This window comes from Ambystoma mexicanum, chromosome 3p (genome assembly GCF_040938575.1).
Source record: "Ambystoma mexicanum isolate Mex_15411 chromosome 3p, UKY_AmexF1_1, whole genome shotgun sequence".
NCBI classification, from domain to species: domain Eukaryota; kingdom Metazoa; phylum Chordata; class Amphibia; order Caudata; family Ambystomatidae; genus Ambystoma; species Ambystoma mexicanum.
The window spans coordinates 356725459-356749901 of NC_090925.1; the positions used below are offsets into that span (position 1 = coordinate 356725459).

Genomic DNA, 24443 nt, shown 5'->3' on the forward strand with positions numbered 1-24443 from the left:
AGTGTACTCCGGAGACCCCAGGCCGGCCCATAGAGCCAAGGTTTGCTCCGAAAGTACTTTAAGACGAGATAGCTGCACCCTTGAGATGAATGGGGGTGCAGATGTATTACTCGAACACCAATCAATAAGGACAACTCAATGGTTTGGCAAAGGGAGGCGGTTTAATGACAAGTACAAAAAACAGGGAGTCATGGAAATCAGCAGTGATGCGATCGTCCTTCTCGCTTCAACTCCAATGAGCTTCATAAAAGTCATTGGCCCTCATTACGACCCTGGCGGATTTTTTCCGCCATCGGCGGACTTTTCCGCCATGGCGCAAAGTCCCTTTACGCCATGGCGGATGGCGGACTTACCGCCCCATTCCGAGGTCGGCGGGGCGGTAAGTCCCCATTGACCCATTTACCCTTCCCCATTCCCATTTCGGCCCCATAGGGTATAATGGGAGTGGGGAAGGAGTTAATTACGCCACCGTAAAATACGGTGGCGTAATTAACACCAAGGTCCCAGAGCGCCATGGATTTTTCCGCCCGCAAAAAGCGGGCGGAAAAATGACTATGGCGCTCCGGGAACTCGTAGTTGGCGGTAAGGGGTCGGCGCAGCTAACGCTGGCGCAGACCCCTTAGCGCCAGGGTCGTAATGAGGGCCATTGCATTTATACTGAAAACTCGTCATAATTGACGTATAACACTCAAAAGTTAATATGCAATTCTATTGGTTAGGAAAAGGTAACTTTAGTATATGTACTATATCTGTATATGGTAACAGATTGAGGGGATTGGGTAAACATTGTCAGGTGGGCGTCTAAGCCCTTCATTCAAAGATGACTACTGTAGATGTCACTAAAAGTAAAACGTCCCATTGGTTCTACTAACTATAGGACCCTAGATTATTTGGTCCATTGTGATTGGATTGGCACCGACCCCATGCATACATTTCCACTTTGCTTAGCAGCACGCAGAATGGTCAGCCAGGTGCAGGGTGCCCCCTAGTTACCTAGCCTTTCTCCAATTGAGGTTACAATCAATCATCACTTCAACAACTATGTGTCAATTATGTTACTGCATCTTCTGTCTGGGAAAGTTCCGATATCTCTTCCTGGGCGGATGCCAAGCGTAGGTGTGAACTCGTGCTTCTCCTCGCTCGGATGGTCACGTGCTTACCACACCGTGAATTTGTCTAGTTTCTCTCAATTTGTGCATTTGATTCTTATTCGGCTTGCCACCTGCCTACGTCTCATTATCTTGACCTTTCAGAGACAGGATATTCTGTTCTTAAGATTCAATTATATGTAGCTACTGTTTGTTCCTTCTATTGGTATGACCTTGGCTCTCCTGGCACGAGTTGCATCTGCTGAGTTTCGATTCAGCCGTCTCTTCTCATTTTACTAGAATATGAATTTCTGCTCATTCGGCCTTTAGTAACCTGGGTTGATTCTGCTTTGTTTGCAAAGTGGAGTTACACTTATAATACTGTGCTTCATTTTGAGGTAGATTATGTAAAATGGCGCTTGCCGCACTATTCTTCTACTTAGCATTGCAAGCTGCATCGTTTTCTTAGCTTTCTTGTGGTTCCAAGCATATGTACAAGTGTTAGCTGGTTGAATATCTTCATTCTGTTTACAGTTTAAGCTTCTTTGTATTTCAACATCGCTCTCCCCTTTTAGGTTCACAACATCCTCATTTATGGCGTTTCGTCTCTGGGTGTCATTCCCGGATTGTCATTTCTTCTACTTGTACGCCAGTCCAGGTCCTCGTGACACCACCATTCGTCTTCCATTAAGACCTTTTTGGTTTCTTCCGGGACTGTACGTAGGCAATCTTCATTTCGTCTCATTTGCTGGTAAGGTTTCCTTAATGGATACCTCACTGTCCCTGGTTTTCTTGGTATCGGTGCTTCAATAGGTGTTGCTCTACGGCTCTCTACTGATTTATCTGCTCATCATACGTCACATATTTTGGTGTGAACGTTCCTGGTACTTCAAAATGGGCGACTGGAGTGCAGGCTTTATTTGGGACCTCCTCTACACACTCATGTTCCATGGCAGTTATACCGAGCTAGGAATAGTCATGGCCGTTCTACCGGCGGCTGGTGGTCACACTCATGTTCCATGGCAGTTATACTGAGCTAGGAATAGTCATGACAGTTCTACCGGCGGCTGGTGGTCACACTCATGTTCCATGGCAGTTATACCGAGCTAGGAATGGAGTCATGGCAGTTCTACCGGGCGGCTGGTGGTCACACCCATGTTCCATGGCAGTTATACCGAGCTAGGAATAGTCATGGCAGTTCTACCGGTGGTTGGTGGTCACACTCATGTTGCATGGCAGTTATACTGAGCTAGGAATAGTCATGACAGTTCTACCGGCGGCTGTTGGTCACACTCATGTTCCATGGCAGTTATACCGAGCTAGGAATAGTCATGGCAGTTCTACCGGCGGCTGGCGGTGACACTCATGTTCCATGGCAGTTATACCGAGCTAGGAATGGAGTCATGGCAGTTCTACCGGGCGGCTGGTGGTCACACCCATGTTCCATGGCAGTTATACCGAGCTAGGAATAGTCATAGCAGTTCTACCAGTGTCTTGTGTTCACATTCATGTTCCATGGCAGTTATACCGAGCTAGGAATGGAGTCATGGCAGTTCTACAAGGCGGCTGGTGGTCACGCTCATGTTCCATGGCAGTTATACTGAGCTAGGAATAGTCATGGCAGTTCTACTGGTGGCTGGTGGTCACACTCATGTTCCATGGCAGTTATACCGAGCTAGAAATAGTCATGGCAGTTTTACCGGGCAGCTGGTGGTCGCACTCATGTTCCATGGCAGTTATACCGAGCTAGGAATGGAGTCATGGCAGTTCTACCTGACAGCTGATGGTTGCACTCATGTTCCATGGCAGTTATACTGAGCTAGGAATGGAGTCATGGCAGTTCTACTGGGTGGCTGGTGGTCACACTCATGTTCCATGGCAGTTATATCGAGCTAGGAATGAAGTCATGGCAGTTCTACCTGGCAGCTGGGGGTTGCACTCATGTTCCATGGCAGTTATACTGAGCTAGGGATAGTCATGGTAGTTCTACCGGGCGGCTGGTGGTCGCACTCCAGTTATACCGAGCTAAGAATGGAGTTAAGGCAGTTCTACCGGGCAGCTGGTGGTCACACTCATGTTCCATGGCAGTTATACCGAGCTATGAATAGACATGGCAGTTCTACTGGCGGCTTGTGGTCACACTCATGTTCCATGGCAGTTATACCGAGCTAGGAATAGTCAGGCAGTTCTACCGGCGGCTGGTGGTGACACTCATGTTCCATGGCAGTTACACCGAGCTAGGAATAGTCATGGCAGTTCTACCGGCAGCTGGTGGTCACACTCATGTTCCCTGGCAGTTATACCGAGCTAGGAATAGTCATGGCAGTTCTAACGGTGGCTGGTGGCCGCACTCATATTCCATGGCAGTTATACCGAGCTAGGAACAGTCATGGCAGTTCTACCGGTAGCTGGTGGTCACACTCATGTTCCATGGCAGTTATACCAAGCTAGGAATGGAGTCATGGCAGTTCTACTGGGCGGCTGGTTGTCGCACTCATGTTCCATGTCAGTTATACCGAGCTAGGAATGGAGTCATGGCAGTTCTACCGGGCGGCTGGTGGTCACACCCATGTTCCATGGCAGTTATACTGAGCTAGGGATAGTCATGGCAGTTCTACCGGCGGTTGGTGGTCACACTCATGCTCCATGGCAGTTATATTGAGCTAGGAATAGTCATGGCAGTTCTACTGAGCGGCTGGTGGTCGCACTCATGTTCCATGGCAGTTATACCCAGTTAGGAATAGTCATGGCAGTTCTACCAGTGGCTTGTGGTCACATTCATGTTCCATGGCAGTTATACAGAGCTAGGATTGGAGTCATGGCACTTCTACCAGGCGGCTGGTGGTCACACTCATGTTCCATGGCAGTTATACCAAGATAGGAATAGTCATGGCAGTTCTACTGGTGGCTGGTGGTCACACTCATGTTCCATGGCAGTTATACCGAGCTAGGAATAGTCAAGGCAGTTTTACCGGGCAGCTGGTGGTCGCACTCATGTTCCATGGCAGTTATACCGAGCTAGGAATGGAGTCATGGCAGTTCTACCTGGCAGCTGGTGGTTGCACTTGTGTTCCATGGCAGTTATACTGAGCTAAGAATGAAGTCATGGCAGTTCTAGCTGGTGGCTGGTGGTCACACTCATGTTCCATGGCAGTTATACCGAGCTAGGAATAGTCATGGCAGTTCTACCGGGCAGCTGGTGGTCGCACTCATGTTCCATGGCAGGTATACCGAGCTAGGAGTAGTGTCATGTCAGCTCTACAGGGTGTCTCACGCTACTTAACGGGAGACCGGGGTCTTCTGTTCCTGTTCCCCTTGTTCCCTCCTGGCGGATCTACCCACGCCTTCGCGTCTGGGGATCCGCCGCCCGGAGGGTGCCTGGGGTCTGTGTTGACACGTCTCTGCGCATGCGCGGACGAACGCGTTCGCGTCTCCGCGCATGCGCAGTAGACTGGGCCCTTGGCACTTTGAAGGCTTGCCTTCCAAGCCTCGTTTCAGGTCTGCCAGCGCCCGGCAATGAGACGGCTTGCGTCTCAAGCCTCTCGGGTGCTGGCGGCCCATAAAGAGGAGCGTTGATCAGGAGCGAGTCGCGTCTCAACGCGGTTTGTTCCTGATCGTGTTGCTCGCTCCGCTCGGTCCTCCGAGCCTTGTCCTGTTCCCGGTCCCGTGACTCTGCTCCTGCTCACCTGCTCGCTGCCTTGCTCTCCAGTCCCTCCTGGTCTCTCCTCCTCCCCTGGAGGTCTTCCTCACGGCCTGCCTGCTTTCCTGCCAGTTGGGTCTCCTGTCTCTGGGTTGGCTTCCCCTGGCCTGTTTTGGTCCTCTTAGTGGTTCCTTCCTGTCAGTGTCCAGTTCCTTTGCCTGGATTGGTTCCAAGTCCTCCTGTCTGTCTCACCTTCTCTGTGCTGAACTACCACCTCCTGGACCCTGGTGGGGTGCCTCAGTCCGGTCTGTCTTCTCCTCACCTGTTACCAGCGCCAACCATCCTCGCGTCTGCTGCCTGAATCAGTCTTCTCCTCACCAGTTGCCTGCATCAACTATCCCCTTCCTGCTGGCAGCATCAGCCATTTCAGCGCCCGTCAGTCTGCATCAGCTATCTCCTCGCTTGTATTGGATCTCCAATTTCTCCTCACATCAGTTCATTGGCTGCATGGACTTGTTTCTCCAACTTTACTTCTCCTTGTAATCATCTTCAAGCGCAGAACTACAGTCCTTACGCCTCTCCTGCCTGTGCGTGCGCTATTCCGACGTCTAGAAAGAAAGGAGAGAGCGAACTGTGACGTTGGGAGTTGGTCCATCTTCCACCCAGTACCCATTTTGGGTGGAGGAAAGGCTGGTACCCAGTGTCATACGCTCATCTGGAAACAACAGTCAGTCTGGCTGCAACTTCAAGTTCTTCAACTAAACCAACAGGTACGCTGCATGCTCGTGATACTCACCTTAACACAGGGTCACACTCCTGTACCATGGCAGCTACACCGAGCTAGGAATAGTGTCATGGCAGTTCTACGGGCCACACTCCTGTACCATGGAAGGTATACCGAGCTAGAAATAGTGTCATGGCAGTTCTATGGGGTCACACTCCTGTAACATGTCACGGGGTCACACTCCTGCACCATGGCAGATATACCGAGCTAGGAATAGTGCCATTGATGGCAATTATACCAAGCTAGGAACTACAATATTCCACCTAGTTTAGCCAGTTCTCTGCCTGCTATGCAATCTACTCTGCTTAGTCTATTTCTTTCCTCTTTCATAATAAATACACAAAGCGAACTAAATGCTTGCGCAAAGTAGCAATCAATAGATCCATCCTGTCTGTAGATCTATTGCAATACCAAACACTGTAGTTAGCCTCTAGAGCTCGCTTTGCTTTATGTTTGTAATATATATTACCACCTAGGTGGAGACAGATGTGCAAACTGTTTTCAGAGCCTTTTTTTTAATCAAATCTATTTATTTGTGTCAATTCATGCATCTATGGCTTGCAAAGTAATTTCCCCCACTCAGTCGAGTAGATTTTATGAAGAGCGAGTAGCATTTGCAAGAGATGTTTGAAACTTGTATTTAACATCTACTTTGTTTGCAGTAAATGTCAAATGTTTCACTGTGCATGGGTGGCAGCAGTGTGCTAAACATAAAGTGGGTTTGTAGTGACATGCACCATTTTACAGAAATCACATTATACATTTGTTGTCCTCTGTTGCTATGGGTTGAGTGTATTTCTCTTCGGTTGAATAGATAAACTAAGTTACCCGACCTGCAGGACTAGCTGAAGATTAAAGAATTAGCAAGGCCTGACTCCTACCCTAATGTCTATGTCAGCTGTAAGAAAAACTGCTGAATTGTTGCTCATTTCATGTCTTGGGTACAAATAACATTCAGTGACATTAACAATATTAGTACAAAATTGCTAATCAAATGGGTGTGTTTGCTAATCAAAAACATTTTAATTAGCAAACTCTGAAAATCAACTTTTGAAAACGAATTTATGCCTTGCTGTACCATGACAGCTATACCGAGCTAGGAATAGTGCCATTGATGGCAATTATACCGAGCTAGGAACAGTGTCATGGATGGCAGCAATACCGAGCTAGGAATAGTGTCATGTCAGTTCTACGGGGTCACTATCCTGTACCATGGCAGCTATACCGAGCACGGAATAGTGTCATGGCAGTTCTACAGGGTCACACTCCTGTACCATGGCAGCTATACCCAGCTAGGAATAGAGTCATGGCAGTTCCACGGGGTCACACTCCTGTACCATGGCAGCTATACCCAGCTAGGAATAGTGTCATGGCAGTTCCACGGGGTCACACTCCTGTACCATGGCAGCTATACCGAGCTAGGAATAGTGTCATGACATTTCTACGGGGTCACACTCCAGTAACATGGCCGCTATACCGAGCTAGGAATGGTCATGGCAGTTCTACGGGGTAACACTTCTGTACCAGGGCAGCTATACCCAGCTAGGAATAGCCATGGCTGATGGCAGTTATGCGGAGCTTGAGGTCACAGTTCAGTGTCTGGGGAGAGGTTGGTCTGGGAGGAGTGAGTGTGGAGGTGTTAAGGGAAGATAGTCTTTGCCTCGATATAGTTATTGGTTATATGACCCGCATTCTGAGCATCACTGTATGTACGTCCTACCGGGTTGTCACAGAGCTCTCCTCGCTGTGATGGTAGCATAGAGGGGATCACAGCCCTGTCCTCTTTGCAGTTCTACCATAGAACAGTGTCACCCTGAGTAGCGTTTAATTAAACATGCACACTCTCCCATCTCATTATCCTTTAAGTAGTCTTGTGTTGAATTGTTGACCCTGTTGGTTTATTCTTGGTGCAGAGGCATCTCTGTTGCTATTGCATCAGCCAACACAGTTAGGTCTACGCCTGACACGTGGTTCGACCAGAACGGTCTGATATAACCTACGATCTAAGAATGGAGACTACCCAGGCAGCTTTACCTCAGAAGCAGCCGCAGGTGCGTCCTTGGCCGTTACATGCTGCTAGGCTAGCGACCAGTGCTGTCCCCGCTGTCGTAATAGGGGTGGGGGGGTTGGGGACCACCTTCCAATTCCCAAGGCATTACCGACATGCGGGGAGCCCCCCACCCGCCCCCGAGGCGCTCCACTCGGATGAATGCCCGGAAGGGCCGCGCTTCCCGCCTGTATCAGTGCAGGCCAGGCTGCTGGTGGGGTTTCCTTGCCCGGAAAGGCCTCGGCCCAGAGGAAGGGCCGTGCGGCAGTGGCGGGCGCGAGCTTCACGAGCAGGACATGGACTACGAGCACAAGAAGGACAAAAAAGTAGGTACGCCATTTATTTACAGCGTCTTCGTGTACTGCCTAAAACATGTGCGTTTCTGGGTTGACGTAAACCGTACACGCACTGGGGGGGGGGGGCACAATGTACTAGCACCGCCAACCCACAACCCGCAATGCAGCCGCGCACATCCGGCCCGTGCCTTTTAGTGGGACATGATCTGCTCCACGCGTGGAGCTCCAACTACGTCTCTCTCGCAGCGGATTCCGGATGCCCGCCTGCTGTAGTGCTGTAGGCGGAATTCGAGGTCTTCTGGGGCCCTGGAAAGAACGGTCAAAGCGGCCCCATATCACACATTTTCAGCAAGCCCACCCCTAGGCTTATCCTATGGGAACATTTGGAAATACCAGGAGAGAGAGAGAGAGAGAGAGAGAGAGAGGCGGCCATCATAGACTGTGTTATAGCTGGAGTGGTAAAGGGCGTGGGTAACAACAGTTCGAGTCATGAACCTTTCACTGATTTAGCTGTCAAACAAAGTGCAGGGGAGGTCACCCTGGCCCTGCACGCCCGCGGATGTTATGCTATGCTATTCTGCTGCGCCTGCTGTGTTGGCTCTGATCCCATCTCCACAAGATAACACCTTCCAAATGAGTGCCTGTGTGCAATGCCATTTGTAAACAATGTCCAACTTCATGCGCCTGAAACCCTGCGTCTGTGCTTTCCGCGCTACTGCCCACCCAGCGGCGTGGGCTTCCCCTGCAGCGTCCTAGTGCTGGAGGTCTTTGGTGTCTCAACTGCTTTTTCCTGCAGCCACTTGTTCTTGGCTTCGTCCACACTGTAGTGCTGCAGTTTTCTGGGACCCCCAGTGCTTCCGGTCACTAGGTTTCCCACGGATTTCTGCTCTTTCCGCATCCAGTCCGAAAGCCGGAGGCCTTTGGGCGTTCCCACACACTACTCCAGTGCTCCAGGTCTTCGGACTTTCCAGCCATTGCCCTAATGCTGCACATGGCTGAGCAGATAAGGCACTGCCTCAGTGTGATGGAAGCAGTGGAGCAACACCATTGAGCTCACTGGGCTTCTGCCCCCCCCACCCCCTCCTGCCCCCACGAACATGTGGGCTATGTTGACTCGACCTGGCTGACCATGACAGGACAGAACAGAACAGGACACAGATGTTAAACGGCACCTGGGCTTTGCTATTAACAAAGACCCTGCAATTACTAATGTAAAGCATTTCACTGTTAGCGCCTGCATTCATAGGCATGCATTTTTGGACAATTGAGATCGTGATGTGGGTTTTGTACTTCCATATCTTGGGAGTGATTGGAAGGGTAGAGAACAGGTGGCTGCTCATTCTCACAGCACTCCTTAAGTGGGTGCTTTCAGACTTAAAGTGAGAGTTAACTACTTGTAACATTGAAGATGAACTAGAATAGTTTAATTAGAATGCGTAAAGAAGTTAGATGCCCCCCACACAAATACGTTTGCCACTGCCCCACAGTCTCTGAAGTTAAAGCCTCTCCCAACATTTGAAAGGTTAGCCCCTGGGCACCCCAGAACCTCCCAAATGTAGGCTTTGTTGCGCCCCTGTTTGAAAGCCCAAAGCCTACACCTCTGGCCTGGGGTCTAGGAACAAAGGGGGGCCTTATGGAGGGGAGATAACGCCCTCACCTTCCCAAATGGACGGGATACAATACCACGTGTCCCCCCACATTTCCGAATGCAGAGAAGTCTGGGAGAGCCCATCTTGCTGCATAATGAACAAAATGTCAATTCACTTTTTTAAAAAAAATACAATGTAAATGGCACATCATGACGTTGAATGCTTCCCTGCCGAGGCGAGTCTCTGGGCCCCCTTCCTGCCTGCTTCTGACCTGCTGAATGAATCCTGTGCTGCGGCCTGTGGCGCTGCTTTCGATGCAGTGCTTGCGCTCAGGATAGTACAGCTCATGGTAGGGCTTCACCTGTCCTTGGGGCTACACTGATCCTGTGCAAGAAATCAAGTAGACATCCATATCCATAGTTTATGTGCCACCAAAGTGAAGAAGATTGCTCAGTGTGTTAAGCACTTGTTGCAGGGATCTATCTTCACATGCCAGATCAACGTTCGAAACACGTAAGTACATACACTCCAGGGCTTTTAACGCCCGTGATAACACACAACCACGTACTGCACATTCACCAGAAAGTGCTAGTTGCTAAAAATGAACATTGTGTCAGTGTGGTGCAGCTCTAGAGCTCAATCATTGTAAAATGCCAGGCAGCATCATGCCTTAGCCGAGAGAGGAGGTTAGATCACCAAAATGAAGACAGTAGAACAGTGCCAAATCTCATGTCCCAGCTATTCCACCAGATGATACTGTGATCCTGGACAGATTATCTGAACTCACTGTATAGTACTGTGCTGTATTTGCTAACACGTTTTGCCTCCCCACATTCTGCCAGCATACTTTAACCCATTGCTGGCTGTTTCTTTTCAGCAAGTGGAAGGGGCCCTACACACAAGAGCGACAACTAAACGCCACAGACTTCTGACAAGCTTATCTTCAGATCTGCCTATTTTACACAAAATCATGTGCTTTTTCCAAGAAATTCAAGAGTTCTTCAAATCTGTATTTTTGAGCAAGTTCTTTTTGACCTACTATGGGGGGAGAACCCTGCTTCCCCCCATAATGCGGGGAACACCCACCCTGTCTTCCCGCACCATAACCTATTCCCTTACCCCACCCCACGCCACATCTATTTTTTTTAATTAAAATGTACTAATTGACCTACCGAATTCGACCCAAAAAAGGCGGTCAATTTGGAGTCGGTCAATTTGGCACTAGATCAAAATGGGCAATACCGATTTCGAGCCCTTTTCGGAACCCATGTTTAATTACATTGTGTAAAAGGTCCCCTGGAAGTGTTCTAAAGTTGACTTGCAAGTTATTTATTCTAACTAAGCTGTAGGTGCAGTTACTGCCAGATCCCAATCTGCCACAGTAGCTTGGTCTCCTTTTAACTTCTCTATGCGTCCTGGCTACTGTGTTCAGAGTATGTTGCCTGGTGATTTCAGTCCTGAAGTGCTTTGTCTGCAGCAAGTGGGGAGAGGGCACAGGAAGTGTGGGAGCCCTGGCAGGGTCCAAGATGGCGGCAGGGCTGGACTGAGATTTCCCGGTAGGCCTCTGCACTCTGGGCCTCTTTTGTGTGGTAAACTTTTATTTCCACTTTTTGTCATAGGAAAAGGGTTAGGCTTTCTGAAAATGTGTAAAATGGGGCTACTTTGAACATTATTTCCAGGGCCTCATTTTGTTCCCAGTCCACCTCTGAATGGGGGTACTCTTCTGTGGAGTGGTACTCCTCTTCTTGTTACTCCAACTCTGCACTCTCTCCTTTCTGCCCTGCATCAAAGATTCAGTGCACTTGACAACTGCACGGTACTGCCAAAACAGAACTGTTACTGTTTGGCCCTGAAGAGAATCTGACTCAAGAGAAAGAAACAAATACTCCCTCCCCCCCGCGGATGTTGGGGGAAGAACTGTGCTACTTCAAGAAAGTTAAAAATCTCGGGTTTCTCCTGCAAGAGAACCTAGGTGGAGAAGCACAGGTGGGGGCTACAGTTAAAGCAGTCTACTATTCACTACGTGCATAACACAGTGAGCTATCTTCTCTACAAGAATGTCAATCACATGTATTAATACGCATGTAGTTACTGCACATGGCGAACATGTATATCTGAACAGAATACACCACTTGTGCCATAGTGAGAGAACATATTGTATCTACTGCAGTGAACGCCAATCGGAATATAGGCCTAATGGATCAGATCGAAGTGTACCTGCCGAAAACAGCTAAGCAGCAGGACCAGAGCCTCTGCAATGCCCTGCGCAATGCCATGTGGGGGGTTTGCAGAAAAAAAGTGGTACTCTTCTTGGAAAGCGCCATGTGGTGGACCCTGTCAAGATGTGTTCCCTGGGCATGTGCCCCCTTTGCCCTTGCACAAAGACATCACTGACCTATCCTCAAGCCGCTTTCTTTGTTGTTGCTGGGCCGCCCTGTTCAGAAAAGCAGGAGACAGCAGTAGGTGTGCACATGCACACACAGTGCTTTACTCACATAGCAATTTGCTGAAGCACCATTGCACTCTCATATCATTAATATGCATTAAAAGTTGTTATAGTACATGCTCGGTTTATTATCTAATGATATGTAAAAGGACTGCGCATCTTTATTTAAATGAATGCATAAACTCTATTTTACATTTTACATAGTAGTTACTGACTGATTGGTGATGGAATAGGCTCTTAATTTTGACCATAATACATTTACAATTTAAAGAAGATCACACACGATGTTCATTCAATTCAATGACAGTGGCAGACTTTGGAGGGTGCACTTTGTGTGTAATGTTTCTTGTCAATATTTTAGCACACACTCTATATCCAGTTTCATGGCCATGGCACACCCTTGACGAATAATACTAGGTGGTAGATTAACTCGAAATACATTCCTTCCAAGATTGGTTGTGTACCCACCTTTTCTTCCTTATTCCTTAGGGTAACCCATATCACATTGCGTCACTACCTTCCTTTCCGATTGCAACAGTTCTTGCCTGATCCCTAACCACGTTTTCATTGTGGGCCAAGACGGCTAAGCATGTCCTCGCCTTCAGGGCCATCAAAGCTGAAATGTCATCTTTTGGGGTGATGTTTGAGAAACATGTTGTGGAGGACCTCTAAATTCCCTGGGTGGCCACAATCTGAAAAGCCATTGAAATCTCTGGTCAGCCCCTTATAACATGCAACCCTCTGCCAGCCAGATCTTCCTCCTCTCCTCTTCCTCACTCTGTAGGGAGTGCACGCAGTCAGGATAGTGTGTGTTTGCTTTGCGCGAATGCTTGTTGGTAGTGTAGTGCAGAAGGGATTGCCACTTTTCAACCAGTGTTTCCTCGGGTTGATCATAATTGTGATAACTCCACTGGAACTTATTACTTATTAACTGGGACCAGTGTGTTAGCCATTCAAAACCTGCAGCCAGGATTTTCTTGGCAACTGATATAAACACGTACCAAGCGTTGGCGCCTGATCTGTGGGAATCTCTTTTCCATGACTTTGGCAATGCTCACGCGTCAGTGGCTACCGGTTCGTATTCTAAACCACAGGACTGAAGAAGTTCAATCAGTTTGATAAAACTATGCTTCTCTATTGCAGCAGACACAGGTTATTCTGCAGTCTGGGCCACCACAGTGCTTAGAAGGCTTCTAGTGCCCAAATCCTGGAAATGATAAGTGCAACACTTTGCAGTAAATCCAGGGCTGTCACACTGACTATCATCTGTCAACCAGAGTCCTTTTCCTGTCGCTTGTCACCAGGATTCATCTATTGCAGAGAGGAGGTATTTCCTCAGGTCTTTGACATAGGCGTTTACTTTTTACTTGAACGTTTTGTGAATGTCAAACCACTGGCCAGCAGTGCACATGAAATAAGCAACATTGCCAAGAAGAGGCCCAGCACACCAAGAAAGGGTGTAGTGTCCATCTTCACAAGTGCCATGCATTGTTACTTTGGTTTCAGATGTATGTTTTTTGAAAATGATTGAATGGTTTGAACCAAGCTGTACCATCAGTTATGTGATGCCTTTCAGCATGTTAAAAATATACAGCAGGCAGCCCTAACCCCCGCACCCCTCCACCCATATGTTTAGCATTCCACAACAGGCCCTGGTTTGTCAATTCCCTTTTTTCTTCTTCAAATAAGGTATTTATTTCTCCTACACTAGAACACTATAGTTTGTCAAAGTTATTTATTGCCTACAATGTTTCCAAGTTCTTCTGAAGCTCCTACAAGTGATATTTCTAGTGCAGGGGATGTAAATGGTGATACCTGAAAATTGGTTACTTAAAAATGCAAGTCTGGCTTTGATAGGTTAGAATGGGGAAGATATTGAATCACATTGAATGATGTTACCTCTTCTTTAAATAATGTCTGCTGAGTAGGATGCATTGCAGGGTAGCAATGATTTTGCGAACCAACCATGGCTTTGCCATGGTGTTTAATTCAACATCTGGCCACTGCACAGAGGCATCTTTCATAGTGACATTTGGTGATGGATTTGATTGCTGCAACATCACATTTTCCCAAGGCAGTCTCATTTCACAGTCATAGTCCATTGTTTTGAGATGGTATGTGTTTTTCTGTCTTTTTTTTACTAGGCCCCTATCTGAAAATAATGAAATTAAAATGTATACTCAGTTTGTATAGCACTGAACGTAAACATTGTATGTCTGAATGAAACAGATAGAGCAATTATATTTTGGAAAGATGCCTACCATGTTATTTAACAGTGTAAACACGGCACATGAACATAATTTAAGGTCCTGTGAGGAGAACCCTGTCTGGCGCTGCCTGAGCACTATCATGGCACCAGAGTACCCACAGGAGCCGCTCCGACATGGAGCACTGCAGCAGGTAAGCCCTGTTGGGCTATTGAATAATACTATTGTGACCCCTGTTGACATGGCCGCTCTGCATTCGTCATCCAAGGCACTTGATGTGAGTCCTGAAGTCCGCCCGCCCCCGCCTGCATCTCATTGGCTGGGCGAGCATTGTCTGCAACTTCCCCGGGGAGCCTGCCCCCATTAAAGGCCATTGTTTAAGGGCGTGTGCGGAGTACCCTGTCTGTCCTGCCTGAACACCGTCATGGCACCGGAGTGCCTGCAAGAGACGCTCTGACATGGAGCATTGCAGCAGCTAAGCCCCGTTGGGCTATTGAATAATACTATTGGGAGCCCTGTTGACATGGCCGCTCTGCATCCGACATCCAAGGCACTTGATGTGAGGCTCGAAGTCCGCCTGCCTCCACCTGCCTCTCATTGGCTGGGTGAGCATTATCTGCAACTTCCTGGAAGCCGGCAGGCGACGCTGGACCCCATTAAAGGCCATTGTGTAAAGAGTACCCTGTCTGGCCCTGTTGGGCCAAGAAAGGCCTTAAAATAATGTCTGCATCAAGGTATATCCTCATATGCCCCACAGGTACTATTGCTATGCTTACGGTGCTGCAGAAAATGCCTCTTCACAACAAAACCCCCCTGTCCACCTTCCTACCACCTTGCTTTGCTACGCAGGCCTACTGCACCCTATATCCATCATCCTCGAGGCTAACCGATCTCCCTGCAGTCCCTGTTATGCCTACTCCTTCCCGCTGTAATATGGGGCTGACTCCAGGCTTGAATACTACTATCCTCCTCCCCCCGTGCCATAGGGATATACTGTCTTCACCAGCACAGGAAACCCTGCATGCGGACCGCTCCCCTTCTTCAGCACCCCGTTGCACCTTGATACTTTGCCTAGGACTTGCCAGGTTTTTGCACCTCTCCGCATGTACTTCCTCCCAGTTTACACATAACAATAGCCGCCCCACTCCACCAAGCGGTACGGCACATGGGCGACTGCATCCTACTATCCCCTCCTACCAGACCGAGCCTCTGACTAACACCCTCCTGGGCCCTGCGACTTTCACTGATAAACGCCAGTCACCCAGCCCTACTGTTGACATGCAACATAAAGCCACCTGCTCCCCTAGCTAAGCAGTCAGATTGAAGGCCTACGGTGCACTAACCCTGTGCCTCGCCTTAACAAACAAATGTCAATGCAGACACATCTGCCCTAGATTTAATGCATCGCTCCAGCAGCATTGCCCTACTACGATTACTCATTCCAACCACCACAGTCTTGACAACCCAAGTAGAATGATTAAATATGATGGGTAGAATAAATCACCTAAAACTATCTCTGAGTTATCGTAAGCTTGCAAGAATGCTGCTCCTGCATGTGCTCTTCCCAATCCTAGACAGATCTCTTCCCCCTGCTGTGCAAAGCTACAAAGGGCCCTCTCTCCTCACACACAGGTCAGGCATTGCAAACCCCCACCTAAACCTACTGCCTCACCCCTAAAAGGAGCTTTGATCAATCCAAGGTCAATCACTGTCCACCCCTTAGATATTGCAGACCCAATCATAACCAACAACCTTGACCTGTTTGCCATATCTGAAACATGGCTTCACGATGCCTCTGGCCCTTACTTATCTTGAACAGTACCACCTACACACACTATCTATTGTAAAGGCAGAGTACAGTCCAGAGGAGTCGGAGTTGCACTCATAGCAAACAAATCTCTACCTCTCAGATACATCTGCAATACCTCCATCTTTTCTGGAGAACTCTTGTCTACCAAACTTAGCCTTTCTCACACCTCCACGGCACACATCCATGGTGTGTGCCGTTCCCCTGGTCCTCTCCTTTCCTTTGATGAGGACATCCTGCACCTTCTCTCCTCTTACAAACGTTCTTCCAAGACTATCCTACTTCAAACGAGGCTGACACAAATGCCTCTTCCTTAGCTAGCTCCCACAAAGCACAACGCATCATTAGCTCTTCGCATTCGAAAGGCAAATCTTGGACTGGCTAGTTGACCTTAACTGTAACATTGACATCACCTCTAATCTGTCCTGCCCGTGGACTGATCATAACATTATTGATTTAATTTGCCAGTGACTAGCTTCCCTCCTACTTTGGGTTCACCCTTGCCCCCTTTAGCAATGCAGAGTATCCTCAACATCACCAAAACCAGTATTCTACCTTTGCTGGATGAGCTCTTGGTTTCTCAGCCACCTGTCAATGACGCTCCAAGTCTGGTAGACCTGTATTACCTAACTCTCACACAATCCATTAATACAGTGGCTCCCCTCACCCAACGAAAATCCAGAGTTGCCTCGCACCTGAATTCCTGGTTCTCTGCTGACCTTAAAGCCCCACGCCTCCTCAAATGTGAGGCAGAAACAAAATGGAAGGACAATCCCACGGAGTATAACAAATATTGCTTCACATTTGCAGCAAGAGTTTACAAGAAAGCTATCCTAGAGGAAAAAAGTGCTACCTACAACACCAGAATTAGGAATGCGAACTCCATGCCAGGGAGCGTTTTACAATACTGCGCGAGCTATAATCCCCTATTCCACTGAACTCTAAAGGCGTTCAGGACAGCATCTGATGTGAAAAAATCCAAAATGCCCTTATACATAAAATCAACATGCTGCAGAAAAAAAACATCTTTAAGCAGCCCCACAATTGTGCCTGCCTCTACCAAGCTTCAAGCCATCCCGTCAAGTTACCATCGTTTAACTTCACTTCAAACAGGTCTTGGTAACTGAAGTAATTCAGATGGTCAAAGTCCTCAAACCTTCCCGATGTTAGGGGATATCTGCCCAGCTGCAGTCATTAAGGACTGCGCAGAACCCCTCACACCTTTCATTACTTCCCTTATCAATGCCTCTTTCTCCTCTTGCTCTGTGCCCACCTGCCTCAAAGATTCCTGGGTTCTGCCCCTTCCAAAAAAAACGCTTGACCCAGCCATCCCTACGAATTTTTTCCATATCACCACTGTCTCCTTCCTCCTTAAAATACTGGACCGAGTAGCCTACCTACAGATCCAGCTTCATCTGGAATCTAGAAACCTCCTCAGCCTGCATCAGTCTGGCTTACGGCCAGGCTATAACACAGAATCGGCTTTGCAGGGCCTAAAAAATAAAATGGCTGAGATTAAGGATGCTGGTAACTCTGCCCCCTCCTTCTCCTAGACATATCACAATCCTTTGATCTTGTGGACCACCAAATCCTGTGTCATCACCTTGCCTCAGCAGTGCACTTCTCTTCTGAAGCTTTCTCCTCGATCTCCTCCTCCCTACCAGACATATAAAGGAGAGCGTTCTCATGCAGCGCCTCAGCCCTGCCAGTCCCTGTCAACTGTGGCGTCGCGCAAGGATCTTGTGTCTCCCCCACTCTCTACAACAATTTTACTAAGCCACTATTTGACCTAATTGATGACCTGGGAATTCCCTACACCAACTACTCTCACAACACAGATCCTTCTCCCTCTCACTGGAAACTACCTTACAGACTCCAACAACCTGCAGTCAGTATACCACAACATCCAGGCATGGATGGCATCCACCATCTTTGCTTCAATGATGAAAAGACAGAAATTCGTTTGGTTGGCCCACAAACTTCACTAAGTAAACTTGATCAAGCCAACAGCTCTTTCACCATTGATGGCATTACGAACCCTGACTCCAGTAATGCCAAGACCTTGGGCATATACATAGGTGCCACACTGTCCCTTTCAAGGCAGGTCAATGCCATTGCCTCCTCCTCTGACTACATGACCAAATTAATTACTGCTTGTAGACCCTTCCTAATCACTGTCAGCTGCCTCGCCATTGCCAGAACACTTATCGGCTTGGACTGGATTACTGTAATGCCCTTTCGGCTGGGACCTCTGTGAGCAACATCAATAAACTCCATATTATTCAAAATAGCACCCTCAATGCAGCACTAAATATACCAAAGAGAGAACGCATCTCAGCTGCAAGAAAAAATGCTCATGGGTTACCTATTTATAAGCGCATTATCTTCAGGACCCTAGACATAACTCACAAATGCCTTTCTAACTCTGCCTCGAGGTACCTGTCGCAAAAAAGTACCGAAGCTCACTCATCACGGCGCATCCGTTCCCCATACTTCCACCAGTTTACCATCCCAAGATTCAGGAGAAAGCGATCATGGGGGATACATATCCCGGTCATCACCTCCAAGGATTGGAACTTCTGACAATGAGATCCAAACAATTCTAGTGGATCTTCAGGAAACATCTTAAGACCTTACTCTGCTCGTCAAAGGGGTCAATCGCCTGAACTGTTCACATGTACCTATTCTTCCATAAGCGTCACAATTATTGAGTGTTAGCATCGTTAACTGGCACAAATGTAAGGGCTTGAAAGGAGCTCCCATTAGCTGCTTTAACGCATGGTTTAAATCCATGGTTAGTGCGATGAAAGGAACCAGCAGAAACAGGTTTGTCAGACCTTTTAAGAACTGTATCACAATCGGTACCATAAAATAAGATGCTTCATCCAGTGATCTCTTAAAGATTGAAAGTGCCACTAAGGAGACCTTAATTATAGCTACTTGCAGCCCTGAATGGGCTACATAGAGTAAAAAAGAGAGAACAGTAGAAACGTTACACGTAAAAGGGTAATATTTCTTCTCCATGCACCAACTGCAAAACTTGTTCCAACGGCAGCGGTACAGAGATTTTGTTGCTGGCCTTCTGGCTGAAGGGAACACCTCCATCAAGTCTTCGGGAAAGGTCCCAATCTTTTTATCTCACCCTATCAGAAACCAGTTGTGAAGGTTCAGAGTACTGATTTCTGGATGAAGAAGGAGACCCCCTCTTGCAAGAGCAAGTCCTCTCTTTGGAGAAGAAGAATTGGACGGCAGATGGCCATTCCCAGAAGGTCCTGGTACCACGTTCTTCTGGCCCAATATGGAGCAATCCGGATCATGGATTTCCTGAACTTCCTCAACCTCCTGCTGACATGAGGAATGACTGGGGACTGGCGGAAACGCGTACAGAAGTGGAAATTCCCAATCCACCACAATCAAGTTCCCCAGCGCTCCTCTTTGAGGAAATTCTCAAGAGCAGAACTGCTCGCACTTCCGATTGACACTGGTTGCAAACAGATCCGCTTGAGGGGTTCCGCAAAGGGTGAAGATCTCCAGAAGGACTTCCTGAGCTAGCTCCCACTTGTGGGAGATTCTGCTCTGCCTGCTCAGAGCATCTGCCGCTGTGTGTTCCTCTCCGGCTAGATGAACTGCCAGCAGAGAGATTCCTTCTCTTAGTTCCCAGAACCCAAGCTGTATCCCCTCTCTGAACAGGGGCAGCAACCCCAAAGCCCCTCACCTGTTGAGGTAGTGCATGGCCACTGTGTTGTCTGTCATTGTCAGGACATTTCCCCTCTGTATCGAGGGCAGAAAGGTCATCAGTACTGGTCTGATTGCCCTCAGCACTAAAAGCTTGTTGTGAAGTCTGGACTCTGATGGAGATCAGTGTCGGCTGACTGAAAGATCCTTCATGTGGGCTCTCCATCCCGAAAGGGAGGCGTCTGTCAAAATCAGCCTCTCTGGCCATAGGTGCCAAAAAGGTTCTCCTCTCATTATATTCTCTCGGCAGGCCGACCACAAAAGATCCTGGGTGACATTTCTCGGGACCCGAATAAGGTCTGTCATTCTGCCAGAGAATTGAGATAACTGGGATCTGAGAGCCCGGTTGTATACAAATTGTTCGTTTTACAACTGTTCGAATTACAATTGACCTTTTCACAATTGACCAAATTGTGAAGGTCAATTGTAACATATATGCGGGGGGAAACCCCCACAACCCCCCACCCAACGCCAAACCCACTAAACCCCTATATATATATATATATATATACATATATATATATATATATATATATATATGGTCAATTGTGAAAAGGTCAATTGTGACCCTTTAAATTCGGTCAATTGTTCATTCGAACAATTGTAAACGAACAATTTGGGTAATACCGAGAGCCCACTGAAGGATCTCATTCTCAGACAGGTTTCTGGCACCAGAAAAATGCAGGATGCTATGAGTCCGAGCAGCCTTAGGAAGTCAAAGGCCAGAAGGTGTTGGGCACTCTGAAATATTTGGACCATCTGCGAAAGATGTTCAGCCCTCCACTCGGGTGGTGAGGCTTTTCCCCCGAGGATGAATCCAGGACTGCTCCAATAAATTGAAGCTTCTGAGTTGGTGTCAATTGGGACTTCTTGAAGTTCAGGGAGAAGCCCAGCTCATGGAGGAAGTGGCAAGTGAGACTGAGGTGACTCAGCCTGTTCCGGAGAACAAGCTCTGATCAGCCAGACGTCCAGGTAGGGGTAGATGTGAATCCCCTCCCTCCTTAGACTTGTCGCTTCCACTGCCATATGCTTGGTGAAAACCCTCAGGGTGGAGGTGAGCTCAAATGGCAGGACCCGAAACTGATAATAGGAACCACCAACTGTGAACCTCAGGTACTTTCTGTGCTTCTGATGAATGGGAACATGAAAGTAAGCATCCTGAAGGTCCAATGACACTAACCAATCCTGGAGACAAAGGGCCTGAAGGATCTGCAAAAGAGCTACCATCTTGACCCTGTCATTCCTGAGGAACTTGTTCAAGCATCTCAAGTCCAAGATGGGTCACACTCCTCCCTCCTTTCTGGGGATTAGGACATAGGGAGTGTAGCATCCCTGGTTTCTCTCTGCTGCAGGTACCAATTCTATTGCACCTTTCTCCAGCAGGGTGAGAATTTCCTGGCAGAGGAGCGGATCTGCATCTAACATAGATCGGCCTCTTGGGGGACAATGCTGGGTTTTTGTTATGAATGGAAGGCAGTACCCGTAGGCCACTGTTTGTAGCATCCATGCATCTGAGTTTATGCCCTCCAACTCTCAAGATGGAGTGACAGCCTGCCTCCTACACAGACATATGGGTGAGGGAGTCAAAGAGGTTTTGTTTACCCAGCCGCAACTGAGGGCAAATTGGAAAAAGCTGCATGAGGCATTGTACCCCCACTACCTCTGGACCCATGTGGTGTCCTCCTCTGACCTCTCTGAGAATATTGTTCTCTTTCCCTTGAGATAGAAGAGTAGAAACAAAAAGGGAGTCCTCTCCATCCCTGTGCAGAAGATTGTGAAGGTTGTCTCATTGACACCCAGAGAGATTTTGCTGCCATCCTAGAAGCTTGCAGCTTCTCCATACTGTTAACAGCATTCTCTCATAACAACTGGGCACCGAACAATTTGCTTGATGTATGAGCACCTTAAAAATGCACAATAAATAAATAAATAAATAAATAAATAAACTGGGCAACAACAAAAGTCATGTCCAACAACCGTGCTTGGACATCCGGTGCAAAGCCTGATTTTCTGAGCCACACCAAACATCTTAACGCCATGCTGGCTGGCACTGCCCTGTTTACTGAGTCAACTGTGTCAAGGATGGATTGCAATGACTGCCTCATGGCCTCTTTACCATCCTGGATTAGGTTCAGGAATCCTCCCTCTCCTCACCTTCCAGTATGGGTTCTTCTGCCAGAGCTACAACTCTGCATAGGGTATATGTGTATTTGGCAAGGACACTGATGGCATTGTGTTCTGCTGCCAAAGCTGCAACTCCCCATAGGGTATACATGCATTTGGCAAGGACACTGGTGGCATTGGCAGATTTAAGTGCCATGCTGCCAGCATTGAACACTCTCTTTCCCAGGGCATCTATTTTTCTATCATCTTTGTCTGCTGAAGACCTAGACGAAGATGCCGCTGCCTGAACCACCAGACTTTCTGGTGTTGGGTGTTTTGTTCGAAAGGATGGATCTATGGAAGCACGTCTATATTTCTTTGGTAACGTCTTGTTCACTGGCGGAATGGAATCCTGCATAAGCCCATTTTTTCAAGACCCTTACTTTCAATGCGGTGTGCAAAAGCAGTATGCTTCTCTCATTGGTCCACTGTCCAGTATGTCTGTGAGGTCATATCCCTCTACTATAGCAGCTGGCTTAGCCGAAAGAAAAAAACTCTGACACCTTACTCATTACTTATCTATATGATGGGTCAGAGCAACCAGACACCTCTGGATTCTGAAAGTCAGTCTTAGGAGAAGTTTCCCAACTGCTGGCCTATTTCAGAGTTCCAACAATATTTTTCATCTTGGACTCCTTTGAAATGAGCTTCTCTGGCACGTTAGGAGTTCCATACTTGTACCCAAAGGGAACCTCCTCTCCTCCTCTTCATCCTCGAAAAACCATCAATTTGAACCCGTGGATTTGAAGAAATCCAGTCTTGGCAAGGGTTTAAACATCTTCGAATGCTCAACTGGATGCTTCAAAGACCTCAAAGGTACTGAAGGCGTCAATGGCATTTAGGGCGCCGAAGGCTTCGAAGGAGCCAAAGGTGAATGTCTTGATGGCTTAGCCGGCTTAAGTGAATGCCTCAACGGCTTATCCGGCTTAGATGAGTGCCTCAACAGTTTTGACTACTATGCATTGAGGGAAGACTCCTTTAATTTATGTTGAGGAACCTCTCTTCCGGGCTCTTATGCGGTCAAGAAGAAGATGCATCTCAGATGCCCTGCTGGTCCTCAGAAACATGTAGGGATGGGCCGACTTCTTTGACTCCTTCAGAGGGTCATTCGGAGGAGCAGCGCTCTGAAAAATATCAAGAAATGTTCCCATTCTGCGGGTGTCGACGACTTACTAAGAAAGGACACTCTGTCAGGAGAGGAGGAAGAAAATGACAACGATCTGTGATGTCGCTTTTTGCTTTTCTTGTGGGAGGAAGGCGACGAGCGTCGAGACTTCGACCTTGAGCGCTTTTGATTTCTTGAGTGCCTTCTCTCAGGGGACACGTCACTGGAGTCAGAAGATTTTCTTTTTGAAGGGGTAGTGGAGAGGGATTTCGGAGAGGGCTTACCCTCTTTGAATTACCCCTTCCTTTCACTCAAGGCCTTGACTGTCATAGATTGGCAAGACCCGCAGTCATCGGCTTTGTGACCTACCCCCAGGCACCATAAGGATATTGTCCAAAAGATAAAATCTTGACGATAATATGAAGTACGTAGTCGAAAATTCGCTGAGGCGATGTCGCTCCAAAGCACGCTAGCATGTGGAAAAAACAGAATTGAGGCAACCGTTGCCACATGTGCTACATATACCAGCATCAACATCACGGCCAAAGACTGGACAGAGCCAGTCGAGGGCCATGACTCGACACCTCATGGCACACGATTCTATGAAAAAAAGTCCAGAAGCAAGCTGCAAGCATACTTGAATATCAAAGATGAGGAATACCTGGGAGGACACAATTAATTCGAATAGGAGGTTTTAACATAATTCAGAGGACAATGTTTCACTGAATCATTATGCTTTCTTAAGTTTGGTTTCTGGGAAGTAGAAAAAAGTATCTCTGGATTAGATGGACTTAATCACCTTTTATCTGAGGGACAATACCCTGGAGGGAATCCCCATTCTTCCTAAGAAGGGTCTAGTTTGTTTTTCTCAAAGGATGATGGTTTGGGGGATAGTGTCCCCACGTTTTCCCTTCCTACTTTAAAGGTCCCTTGTTTGTCTGGGTGAATGGAAGCTTTTGATATATTGTCTTCCTTTTCCCTCTCATACTTAATCGGTTTGTTACCTGAACTAGTGAGTTGGATCCCTTTTTAGTGGGAAGTTTAATTCATTTTTGTCTGCAATAATTTGAAAATTCCTCCAAAAGATAGTAAATTTGAAAAATCAGATTTGTTTCTGAACAGGTGCTTTATTTTGTTCCCAGGTCTGTTGGAAGGTTGGGGGGATATTAACACTGATCGCTCGGGTGCTCCACTATCCCCTAGATGTGGTGTAAGATTTGTATTCAGTTTGCAGTTCACCTCTCCTTTTAATGGTCGAAGAACATTTCACAGGGGTTCTTTCTCGTTAGGTGTGCTTTCAAAGCCATCTTTTCCCCCTTTCTCATGGACGTCAAGGGAAGGACATTCTTTTATGCTTTCATACACTACCCTTCCCAGTAGTTCCCCCTCTGGATTGTAAGTGGGATTGGAGAAAAATGTAAGAGGACAAGCTTTAACGCAGGCCCATGGGGTAGGATGGATAAAATGTGAAACTATTCTCTCTTCCCAGATAAAACATAAATGGCAGGTTAGTAGGGTATTGCATATGTAGGCCTA

General features: G+C 47.6%; 1 protein-coding gene across 1 annotated transcript in view; it reads left to right on the top strand.

The window, feature by feature from the left end:
- Window positions 1-7805: 7805 nt before the first annotated feature.
- Window positions 7806-24443, top strand: part of CCM2L (CCM2 like scaffold protein) — a 296984-nt gene continuing 280346 nt past the window's right edge. The window contains exon 1 of the mRNA XM_069651009.1: window positions 7806-7885. Within this exon, the coding sequence (XP_069507110.1) occupies window positions 7856-7885 (30 nt within the window). The 5' untranslated portion in view covers window positions 7806-7855. The remainder of the gene's footprint in view (window positions 7886-24443) is intronic.